Here is a 12,932-nt window from a genome sequence, read left to right on the forward strand (position 1 = left end):
AAGTCCGTTATTTCTATCTTTTGCTGTAGTGTGTCAGTAAATCAGTTTGCATTTCCAAACATTCATCAGATTTTTGTTTGCACAAGGAGTCTGACAACAGCCAGTGCTCCACACAGAGATCTGATCTCATCATCATCCAGTCTGTCTGGAATGACATGAAGAAACGGAACAAACTGAGACAGACTAAATCCAGAAGAACTGTGGCAACATCTCCAAGATGCGTCAAGAACGTACCTGCAAAGCTACAGTACTGTTAAAAGTTTTAAGGACTGTGTAAAAATGCTGTAAAATGAGGATGCTGTCGAACATAATGTCATAAATAAATTTTCTTTATCAATTAACTTATATAAACTAAATTAAATCAACATTTGGTGTGAGCATCCTTTGCGTTTAAAGCAGCTTTTGCCCTAGGTACACTTGCGCAATGCGCATAGTTTTTCAGGCAGCTTTGCAGGTAGGTTTCTAGAGGCATCTTGGAGACGCTGCCACACTAAATCTAATTCTAGATCTAGTCTGCCTCAGTTTGTTCTGTTTATTCAAGACTGTATTTTGTTTGAATCAGTGTTTTGAGATTGTGGTTATCTCAGTAACTTTGAGGACTTAAATGAACTAATAAACACTTGAAACTTGTCAGGTGTCAGAAAGTTAGAGGTACCGCTCTTCTGATTGAAGTCAGACTCTCTGCTTCAAGCAATGTCACCTTCAGTTTGAAGACGTCAAGAGCCGTTAGAGAAATCAAAAGAGTGTCGGTATAAAGGGAGCTCGTTTACCTGCTGTTTGATGCTCGGAAAATCAGTTTGAAGTTGGGAAAATGGATGTCTTGGTCAGGATGTCATAATTCCAACGCATTTGATGTCAGAGTTTGCTACCAGAGCCTAAGGGCACACATGGAGGTTCACCACATCCATCCAGAACCTTCATGATGGATGGCACAACATTGAAACACATATATTATATTATATTATATTGTATTGTATTGTATTGTATTGTATTTTATACAAAAACATATGTATACACCCTACTGGCCAATGGCCATGAGTCTCTTCTGCTCACAAAGGCTATATTTATTTGTTTTAAAAATACAGTAAAATCAGGAGTATTTTAAAATATGATTACAATTTAAAATAAATGTTTTCTATGTGAATATCTGTTAAAATTTAATTTATTGCTCCAATAAAAGATGAATTTTCAACATCATTACTCCATGGGCCCGTTCTGCGTACGTCGCTAACTCAGTTAGCTGGATTTGATTGTTGATGATTTGGCATGATCTTGGATTGGTTGTTTCTTTGAAGCTCATCCCGGAGTTGCTGTCATAGCAACAGGTCCTTAAAGGTGCAGTTGGAGATCTTGGAAAATGCTAACTTTGGCCTGATAGCACTGAAAGCGAACGTCCCACCCTCCCTGCAATCGCCGTCCAAAGCCACGCCCCCTGAACGCATATACGCTCACAGACCAGAAAACCAGAGACAACATTACTACAATAGGCTACATCAGGTTCCCAATTCCAGCCCATGTTCCGAAGTGAAGTAAACCCCTGTTCAGGGAGTAGGGAGCAATGAACACTGTGTAGGGATCATATCGATCGGAACACAGTTCATGCTCGTAGCTCACTTCTAACGAGCTGGTTATCTGAATCAGGTGCGTTAACTAAGCGACACATGCAAAATATGCAGAGCGGGGGGCGTGAGGACTGAGATTGGGAACCGCTGGGCTACATCATGCATCATTCACCAGTGAGAAAACTTTAAAAGTACTACAATACCAGGAAGGAAGATCGGGTTGTTGATGTTTGTCTGCCATTCTCGCTCTGTCTGCACAGCGTGCATGAATGCGCTGATGACATATCCTGTCTGCGCGAACAGGGTGCGCAGATGTATGCAGATACATACGTTGACAGGCAAGTAGGGAAGCGAATTAAAACGCTTGGACCGAGCGTTTTGATTGGACGAACATTTCTTGCTCCTACGCCTTCCACAGAATATATAAATACAGATAAATACATTTGGACCACTTAACTCAGGGGTTTTCAAAGTGTGGGGCGCGCCTCCCCAGGGGGGCGCCAGAGCATGTCAGGGGAGGCCCTCTGCTCAGGGAGTAGGGAGCAATGAACACTGTGTAGGGATCATATCGATCGGAACACAGTTCATGCACGTAGCTCACTTCTAACGAGCTGGTTATCTGAATCAGGTGCGTTAACTAAGCGACACATGCAAAATATGCAGAGCGGGGGGCGTGAGGACTGAGATTGGGAACCGCTGGGCTACATCATGCATCATTCACCAGTGAGAAAACTTTAAAAGTACTACAATACCAGGAAGGAAGATCGGGTTGTTGATGTTTGTCTGCCATTCTCGCTCTGTCTGCACAGCGTGCATGAATGCGCTGATGACATATCCTGTCTGCGCGAACAGGGTGCGCAGATGTATGCAGATACATACGTTGACAGGCAAGTAGGGAAGCGAATTAAAACGCTTGGACCGAGCGTTTTGATTGGACGAACATTTCTTGCTCCTACGCCTTCCACAGAATATATAAATACAGATAAATACATTTGGACCACTTAACTTAATGATTGCTTTATCGGGATGTAAAGAGACTTTCAACCAGCATAACAAAAAATGTTTCTGAAGACAATCACCTATTGCACCTTTAAGCTTAAACCTGCTCGGGAGCAGGCTTATTTCATGTTAACAGGATTAGATTGCATCTTTGTAAGCAGAACTGATACTTAAAATCTGTCCCAGCCACTGCTACTTTATTAGAAGAGTACCCTACTGATCCATGGACAGTAATTTACAATAATAATTAAAAATTAATACAAAAAAATATTATAATGTTGTCTAGTCATCATCTATAACACTATAGACACAGCCAGGTTTACTCGTTGAAAAATGTATTTGAGATGAAATAATTACTTTATAATTGTATTGGAGTCTTACACACATGCTATACAGTTAATCTGAGTCGTGCATTAATTTGAGTGGTGACAGCTATTATGGGAGTGGCTTGATGGAGCGCAGGAGATGCAGATAACATGATCTTAACCCTTAATAAACTTTAATTAACGCTGTCACGTAACAAATCTGTTTCAAAGATAAGATTAAATTAATTGCTAATTACAACAATGAAATAACAATGTAAAGCCTGTACAAATACTAGAAATCATGAATATAAATAATTAAGATCAATTATCACGATTACTAGATTTGGAATCTTTCAAATCATCTCAGATGTATTAAGCAAGGTACAAAGAATGGACCCCAGACTTCAGTGTTACATCATTCTAATAATAATAATAATAATAATAATAATAATAATAATAGAAGAAGAAGAAGAAATGTTGTTCTTTTGAACTTTATATTTATCAAATTATCAAATATCATAGTTTCCACAAATATATCAAGAAGCAAAAGCTGCTTTCAACCATGATAATAAAAAGCATCATTATTAATTGATCATTAATTATTGGGCACCAAATCAGCATATTAGAATGATTTCTATTAAAATGGAAAATGGTTATTTTAAATTGTAATGTTTCACAATATTTTATTATTATTATTATTATTATTATCACTATTATTATTGTTGTTGTTGTTGTTTTCAAATAATATTCAGCCTTGGTGAGTGAAAGAGACTTCTTTCAGAACCATAGACACATCTTAATTATTCCAAACTTGTGACCAGTGGTGTTTATATATTATATACAGGATGAACTCATGACTCCATATACAGTCTCAAAAACAATCAGCATACAGTACATCAACATTTAATCAGGCCTGTTTTTACCATCATGCTTTTTTTCCACATTTTAACATAATTTTCATAACAGTTAAATCCAGCCTGCAGCTGACCTCTGTTTTGTCCGTGTCTTGTAGAGATGTCGGGGACAGGGATAGACATCTCACAGGTGCACTGGAAGCAGCAGTGGCTGGAGAACGGGACGCTGTACTTCCACGTGTCCATGAGCAGCTCCGAGCAGCAGTCGCAAGTCACACAGCCCACCGTCCAGGAACCACCACGCGTCCTGCACGAACACATGCACCTGCTTCACATCTCCGTCATGGTGAGTACTGAACATCTGGCTCTGGAACTTCAGTTGCTTTCGCTGGATGCAGTTCTCTGAGTGCATGCAGTTTTACACTTTCTTGCACTTTGCTTACAAATGCAATGGATTCATCACACTCTCTGCTCTGGAAGACAATTGCTCTTGGACGAGACCGAATGAGAGCAGAACCCTGAAAACAACAGTTCTCCTAAAAAAGTTATCTTATTTTTTTTCCTTGTGTTCAGAATTTTTATGTAAAATCAATATAAATAAATAAAAAATGCTTTGTGGTAATACTTGCCTACCTACCTACCCAGCCACCCCTCAAATCAACACTGTGTGAAACATAATTTGCAATCTAGAAAAAAGGGTTTGCAATGCTATTGTTGCATCTCTTTCTTCTCCTCCTCAGTGTCACAGTGGACGTTTGCAATTTAATTGTAATTGGCAACTACTAACTTAAAAACGACTGTGGTAGTATAGCAACCGCTAGCCAAATTCACACTCAATTTTTACAGTGCACTCAAAAAGGCATCCACAAGCTTTCCATGAGCAGCAGAGAGAGGAGAAAAATAAAGACAAGCAGCTCAATATTCGCTATTGCATCAGAACCAAACCACAGTTTCCACTTGGCAAAATAAATAAACATCATCCTCTCTTATTCTGCATTTTCAGTCAGAAAGCATTCTCTCTTTCCTCACAGATGTGCATGCAGTTCATACATTGTCAACCCTAATAAGTTCAAGACATTCATTCAAATGCATTGCCTCAAAATAATGAAGGTCTCAATGCTCACATCCATAGGGCAAGAGGATCACTAAATGATTTGAAGAGTATGAAAAATCTATCTAACATCATCGCCATCATGAGTTCTAAGGTTCATTTTCTATAACCACACAACTCTATGGTAGTGTGATTCAGCTATTTCAAAGAGCTGCATAGCCTACCGCAGCAAAACACATATAACACATGATAAAACATGACACATGACAATTTGATTGATTTTTCCAAAATTACTTTCAGTATCTAGGGACATCACTCTCTCTCTTTTTCTCTGTCTCCACCAGACAAACACTCACACAAACAGAAGCTTGTCGTCAACATAAATGGCTTTGATACTGTAAAACAGCATTACATTTCTCAGCTGTGAGCTGGTAATATTACTACTTTTCTTTTATTTCTTTTTTTTAATAGTTAAACTAATAACTGATATTTGTAGATACGCTACCCAGTTTCACAGAGAGCTGTAGTAAATGCAGGTAATATCACACGCTCCAGTGGATCGCACTGTTTCTGAGCAAGATGTGGCAAATCAGTGGCATTACAGTGTAGATCTACACTGTTCTGTAAGTTCTGTAAAAGTGTTTCATGAGCAAAATTTTTCATGAGATTACAAAAAAAAAAAAATCACTCTTGAGATGTGCTAATAGCAAAATAATAAAAAAAAAAACATGAGATGTGCTAATAGCGAAAATTAACTGCATATGCTTCGGTTACTGAACATTGTACATGTAAGGCTGCACGATGAATCGTTTATTGATCATTATCACAATTTCTGCTTCTCTCAGTTTATCATACATTGCTATCTGGGATATTTGCCTTCTGGTTATATATCCTAAATGTTTCATTTTCATTTGCGTTATCTTGAATTGGTAAAAAGCCTCCCTAAGTTTGAATTGTTGTGGTTGCCAGATTTCAAGAGTTTAAATGGCTTAGAGTTTATATCTTAAATGGATACATTTGCTCTGCCTAGTGTTTTACATAATATTCTCAACCTGGCAACCATTAATACACGCTCACTCTACATTATTGAAAAAGCACTGATGAGCTTAAAACACATGCAAATATGTAAGCTGGAGTTTAACCATCTCTATTGAGATATTTGCTGAAATAAAAGTGTAATACAGCCAGTCTGTTTTCTTTCATGTGACCGTTCACGCCCTTTACTGCAACTAAATCTGTGAGCAAATCATGCAAGTTTATATTCTCTTGATTTGTGCTTATGTGACAATGCAATGATTCTGATGGAAAGAAAAAAAAATCAGTAGTGTAGTATCTGCTGTAGTCGTTGAACGTTTCAGTGGAGTTCAACAGTCAGGTGCAAAGGAAGTCCCTGAACAATAATATGCATCTAAAAGACATCATCTCCAGTGGAGTGTGTTTTCCAGAAAACATTTCACACATACCTTCACATTTATCCTCAATCCGCCTCCAGAGTCACACACTGACTGACATCATTCAGACACAGGAGAACAGAACTGGAGCTGATAAAAATGAGCATCCATCCTCTTCATGAAAACAAGGTGCATCTGCCTGCGTGTTTGCGAGCGGCCAGAGGAGCACTGGCATTTTCAATGAGCATCATTAACTGTAATTCTGTCAAGGCAGTGACAGATTGAAGGTGTTGAGCAGTGCTCTTCCGCCAGCGAGCTGTCGCTCAGCCTCTGTTCACGCTCACTTGTTTGTTATCTCAGGTTTGATCCCCCGTTCAGAAGATGAGAGATGACTGAGGTGGATGATTTAGGTTGCACTTTTGCAGTATGGCAGTATTTATCAAAACTGATGGTCAGTAAATGTTTATAGCCTACAGTACTGGCACACGTGTAGTTTTGTTGTTGTTGTTGTTATTGTCATGCACACTGTTGAGAATGTTTTGTTTGCTACAATTTCACCATTTTGTTTTTGTTTCCTACTTTAAAGCGAGGCTAAGCAATTTATGTGCTGCTAGCGTCATCTTCCGGAGCTACAAAAATAAAGCATTTTGTCTTTGCGAAAGCCCTTTTCATGCATCACGCCTCCCCAAACTCAAATATCACAAACACAGCAATGACGGCTCTGTAAAAGTGAAGGCGTGACTCAACAGGTAAAAGTAGAATTCTTTTAATAAGAGCTCCAACATATTAGGGATACTTTTAATTTGAAGTTTAGCTTACCTGACAAGAAGAAATGGCAAGTTAGTGGTATCGATTAAAACCCAAACGTTCCATCAAATTTATCCATCTTGTAAAATCACTGCCAATATTTACCCTTGTTTTACCCCATTTTCTGTCGCTGAAATTTCGGACCAAATGCAGTGATTGAATGAACATTTTATGGTCCTAAGCTTTCCATGGAAGATCACCACCATTATCATTCAAAAGTCAAGGGTCGGTATGATTTTTGATGAACAGAAAGCTCAAAAGAAAAATAATTATTTGGAATATAAATATTTTGTAACTTTATGAAAGCCTTTTCCATCACTTTTGATCAATTCAATATGGATGCCTGTTTCCGTTTCCAATATGGAAGCCCGGTATTTATTTTTTTATTTTTTTATATCCCATAATTCAGACTTTTTCTTCTCACAATTGTGATATAAACTCACAGTTCTGAGAAAAGAGTCAGACTGTGAGATATAAATTCTGACTTTCCCAATAATTCCTTGTTTACATCTCACCATTCTGACTTTTTTTTTCTCTAAATAAAAATGTAACTGCAACTTTTTATCTCACAATTCTGACTTTTCTTCTTAGAATTGGGAGTTTATGTTGTACATCTTAATGGTGACACACTTTTCAACAATAGTGTATTCCTGAATTGACTGCATTATTATTTATTTATTTATTTACTTACTTACTTATTGTAATTTGGCATTTGCTTGTGCAATTTGTATTTTTTTAATAAAGAATTGATGTCCCCAATACTGATGTCACTACCAGTGGTGGACGAAGTACACAAATCAAGTACTTGAGTAAAAGTACAGATACGTATAATAAAATATTACTCCAGTAAAAGTAAAAGTACTCCTTTTTCAATTTTACTCGAGTGAAAGTACAAAAGTACTCGATTTTACCATATTTTGGAAAACAGTTACAACAGGTTTTTTTTTTTTTTTCTTAAAATGTGTTTATTATAAGAAATAACAGGAAACCTGATCACAGATAAAATTAATTTTAAGACTTTCACCTCCTGATCTGAGAATAGCTTTAAAACAGTAGATGTGATTATCAGTTAATATGTGACTGCTACCTAGTTAGATGTATTAGTAAGGCCCGGGTTTAAGCAACTTTTTTTTCTCTAAATACATTGAGTACATACATACAAACATGTCATTTCTGATCTCTCAATATCAGAAATCCCCTAGAAGGCAAGGTTGTGATCAAATGTTTATTCTAGGGCATGTGAAATACTTTAATAAAAGTTTCATATGTTTTGGGTGTCTTGAATATGGGCAGTGCATCATTAAATCAGGGGATGACCTTGGCATTGGCATTATGCAGTGCAGTGTCTCCATTGAAGGCCATGTTCCAGCAGAACATTGACGTTAAGCTTGAAAATACCTAGAGATGGCTGAAGAACAAACGCTGCAGTGCTCTGAAGTGGCCCTATTTATATCCCATTGAATATCAATGGAGAGATCAGAAAACAGCAGTTGGTGGAGGGCGCCCTTCAAATCGCAGAGAATTGAAGCAGTTTGCAAAAGAGTGGACCAAACTGCCAGTAGAGAGGTTTACAAATGTCATCAGTGGCCATAGAAAACACTATACTATGGTTGAATTTTCCAAAATATGTGCTACCAAAATATTCACTTATATTGCCAATATGTTCCAGGCAACTTCCAGGCCTTTGCTTTGGTCCGCTGTAAACTAACTAACTAACTAACTAACTAACTAACTAAATAAATAAATAAATAACACATCTATGTGTCATACAAAGCTTTGATTTAAAAGATTAGCAAAGATTTGGTGAATATTTACTCACCCTCAGGCCATCCAAGATGTAAATTAATTTGTTGTTGTTGTTTTCATGGAAACAGATTTGGAGAAATGTAGCATTCCATCAATTGCTCACCAGTGGATCCCCTGCAGTGAATGGGTGCCATCAGACTAAGAGTTCAGACAGCTAACAAAAACATCACAATAATCCACAAGTAGTCCACACCACTCCAGTCCATCAATTAATGTCATGTGAGGCCAAAAGTTGTGTGTTTGTAAGAAACAAATCCATCATTAAGACTTTTTTTACTTCAAACCATTGCTTCCAACTAAAATATGAGTCCATAAAATAAATTAATAAATAAATCCGCTTCCTCCAGTGACAAATTCAAGCGATGGAATGCTAAATTTCTTCGAATCTGTTCCAATGTAGAAACAAACTCATATAAATCTTGGCTGGACTGAGGATGAAGTTATTTTCAGGAAATGTTATGTTTGGGTGATCAAACACGTTAAAGAAAACGGTTCCAAAAGACAGTGCATGTTAGTTTAAAAAGTTAAACATACTTTTGGCCATGACTGTAGAAATAGTCCAATCAAAGCAATCACTGAACATTTATCATCCAAGTTAATCTTCTTAGTCCAACATACTGTACACTAGAGACAAACCAAAAAATATTTCTTGTCATCAAGTAGCCAGGTATACAGAAGAATAAATAATGTATCCCTGAGTCTAATGGTGATACAAATTGACTGTGCAAGGCAAAAACTATTTAAACTGCAACAGAAGATAACAAATTGCAATAAGTGCACAAGTAAAGAGCACACTAATGCTATCTAATGAGTTTGGCTTTTGTAGTATTTCCAGTGATGGCAGTGACATTCGTGCTCAAGTTCAAGCTCTTCTTCAAAATTAGCCTTTTTTATGCTGCTGTCCTTTTACTGTGAAGATGTAAAAGCCACTGTTCTTGAAACACTTTGATCTACATATTCTCATGATATTCTCAGTGTTGTGTAAATGTTTGATATTCACATCTCATCGTGGTCATTGTTTTTTGTTTTTTTTTCTGACAGCGGCTCCAGCATTATTAGCAAAGCACACAGTAAAAGCAGTGTGCTGCGTAAAACTACAAATCTGCTTCAAGTTTTCTTTGATCAGCTCATTTTATGAGCCATTCAGGCTAAAGGGCAGCCATGAAAGAATGAAAGACTTCAGCTTTCATACGCTTTATTAATTCCTATGTAGCACAGAGTGAATCACACGCAGATGTTGTTTGTTACTCCAGTGAGCAGCTAATAAAGGCCAATTTATGAGACCCTACAAGCACCGTTACCTTTAATAGTCATGTGGATGATCGTACTGCATGAAAATATCCTAAAAAATCTATCTGTTTTATTTGTGCAGTGCATGTACAGTTCTGATAGCCTCTTGCAGTTGACCACTATGAAAAGGTTGCATTTCATAGTAAGACCAAATAAGCTAAATTGCAGGACTGCACATTTAATAGTAGTTAAAATTTATAGTGCATTAACAGCATCCCACTGGGATTTTAAAGCCACACAGTCTTATAGACAGACAGACAGACTGACAGATAAAAATGCTCACTAAATGAATATTCAAATTAGGTCTATTCATCAAACAAAGCAATTTTTTGGAACTTGAAATACAACCAAATATATGTATTGCCATTCAAATGTTTGGGATCAGAAAGTGTGTTTATTTGTTTGTTTATTTATTTATTTCAATAAGTCTTTTCTGCTCACCAAGGCAGTATTTATTCATATAAAAAAAATGTTGAAATATAACACGCTTAAATGTTTTCGGTTTTAATATACTTTAAAATATATTTTATTCCTGTGATGCAAAGCTGAATTTTCATCATCCATTACTCAAGCCATTTTTTTCCCAGTTTTCAGTGTCACATAATGCTTCAGAAATCATGCTAATATGCTATTTTTTTTATTTATGTTGGAAACTAATTTGCTGTTTAATATTTGTTTTCTAACAATATATCTCTTTATTATCACTGAATAAAAATATTGATTTCTTTCAAAAATGAAAAAAATCGCCCCCTCCCGGGAAGGCGCGTCCTCGCGCCGTAAAGAGTTCAAACTGAGGAGGGAAGGTGGGGGCTCTGGAGGAGGGCATGGAGCAGGAGAGCGGACAAAAACACAGTACAAAAAAAAAAAGTCCATGGGGGAGTGGAGGGTGGGAGGAGCCAAGGGGGAGCCAGGAGCAGGAGGAGCCAGGTCGGAGTCGAAGGCGGGAGGAGCCATGGTGGAAATGACACCTTGACGGAAGTGGACACCATGGGGACGACCGACGGAGATGCAACCACCACAGATGGAGACCCAGATGGAGCTGATGAGATGATGTGCCCACGCACAGCCGATGGTCCTGGAGACCAAGGAGGAGCCGCGGCGACCAGCGTCCGAGGAGGAACCGGAAATCCTGAGGGCAGAGACTGAGCCGGTGGAACTGAGGATGAAGGCGGAGCCGGGGGGAAGGAGGCGCCAGCCAAAGCCGCAGGTGCATGCAGGTCGACAACTGACCAAGGCAGAGCCGGAGGGACGAGGGAGCCCGGAGAAGCCGTATGGCCGATGGTTTCCGGTGGAGCCGAGGGAGGGAGGAGCCAAGGTGGAGCCGAAAAAGAAAAAAGAAAAAAAACCCGCCGCTCAAACAGTTTTGTTTTTGGCCAGTTATTCTGTTATGGTCTCTTGTAGATAAAACTCACGGAGAGAGCAGGGAATCCAAAGAACAGTCTTTAATATAAATCCAGACAGGAAAAACAACAACATGCAACATAGACAATAGGCAACATAGGCGTACAACATGGACAATAACTGGCAAATGAAATGTGGAAAACTCAGGACTTAAGTACACAAGGACTAATGGGATAATTAACAAGACACCAGGTGAACCGAATGACTAATTAAACAGACGGGGGAAAACTAGGTCACAGGGGAAACTCAAAACACACAGACATGTAACACATGTATTGTTACACAAGATTTATATATTGAATAAATGCTGTTCTTTTAAAGTTCTTTTTCATCACATATTCATTTAAAAAAAATATTAAGTTAAATAAATAAATAAATAAAGCAGCACAACATTGATAATACATCAGCATATTAGAGTGATTTCTGAGGGATCATGTGGCACTGAAGACAGCTTTGCATCACAGGAATAAATATTATTTTAAAGTATATTAAAACAATGAATCCATTATTTTAAGTAGCACTAATGTTTCGTAATATTTTTTTTCTCTATTTTTGAATAAATAAATGCATCCGTGAAGAGCATAAGAAACCTCTTTAAAAACATTAAAAATCTTACTGATCCCAAAACTTTTGAACAGTATTATATAATAATCGTCCATGTCACGTGCGCATACACTGGGCTCTTTCAGTATCTGCAATATCTGGCAGGTTGGTAGTGAGAATGTGATGAAATTAATGCTTAAAGTCATCAAGACATCATTTTTGAGCAGACGCAAATGAGGCTGATCATACATCTCATTTCCCAGACCAGTGATATGCTTATGTTCAACAATGTAGAAATATAGAAAACAAACACACAGCTTCCACCCTTCTGGCTTTTCAGGCTTTCCACTACATGTTGAAGCATGGCTATGGGGATTTGCTCCCATTCAGACACAAAAACATCAAGCTAGTCAAGTTTTTTTCACAGCAGATTCAGTAAATCCTTTCTTTATTGACCTCGCTTTGTGCACAGGAACATTGTCATGCTGGAGCACAAAAGACCCGCTCCAGCTGTTGAAAGTACTGTAGGTTGGAAGCACAGAATTCTCTAGAATGTCTCAACTGGAAACCTGGTTATTAGAAGGAGGTATCAGCATGCTTTTGGCCACGTGCATATATGTATATGATATAGACAGCAATTACACTTTAATATATATATATATATATATATATATATATATATATATATATATATATATATTATCCTGCTTATATATATATATATATATATAGAAATGGAAGGAAAATTTAAGTTTTTCCTAATGGAATTATTATCTTGCAATCTCACTGAGCATGCAGTCGAAACAAAAAATACATTGATAGCTTTATCAGTTTCTATAAGCAGGATTTAAAGTCATCACAAGTTTCATTGCAAAGGGAGCAGTGTTAACACTAGCACATGTTAAAAAGCAGATTTTGTGTTA

General features: G+C 37.6%; 1 protein-coding gene across 1 annotated transcript in view; it reads left to right on the top strand.

Annotated features, from left to right (window-relative positions):
* astn2 (astrotactin 2) overlaps window positions 1–12,932 on the top strand; it is a 539,680-nt gene that overhangs the window by 108,317 nt on the left and 418,431 nt on the right. Inside the window, exon 2 of the mRNA XM_016552240.1 lies at window positions 3,879–4,066. Within this exon, the coding sequence (XP_016407726.1) occupies window positions 3,879–4,066 (188 nt within the window). The remainder of the gene's footprint in view (window positions 1–3,878; window positions 4,067–12,932) is intronic.

Source organism: Sinocyclocheilus rhinocerous, unplaced genomic scaffold, assembly GCF_001515625.1.
Source record: "Sinocyclocheilus rhinocerous isolate Xijiao unplaced genomic scaffold, SAMN03320098_v1.1 scaffold285, whole genome shotgun sequence".
NCBI lineage: Eukaryota > Metazoa > Chordata > Actinopteri > Cypriniformes > Cyprinidae > Sinocyclocheilus > Sinocyclocheilus rhinocerous.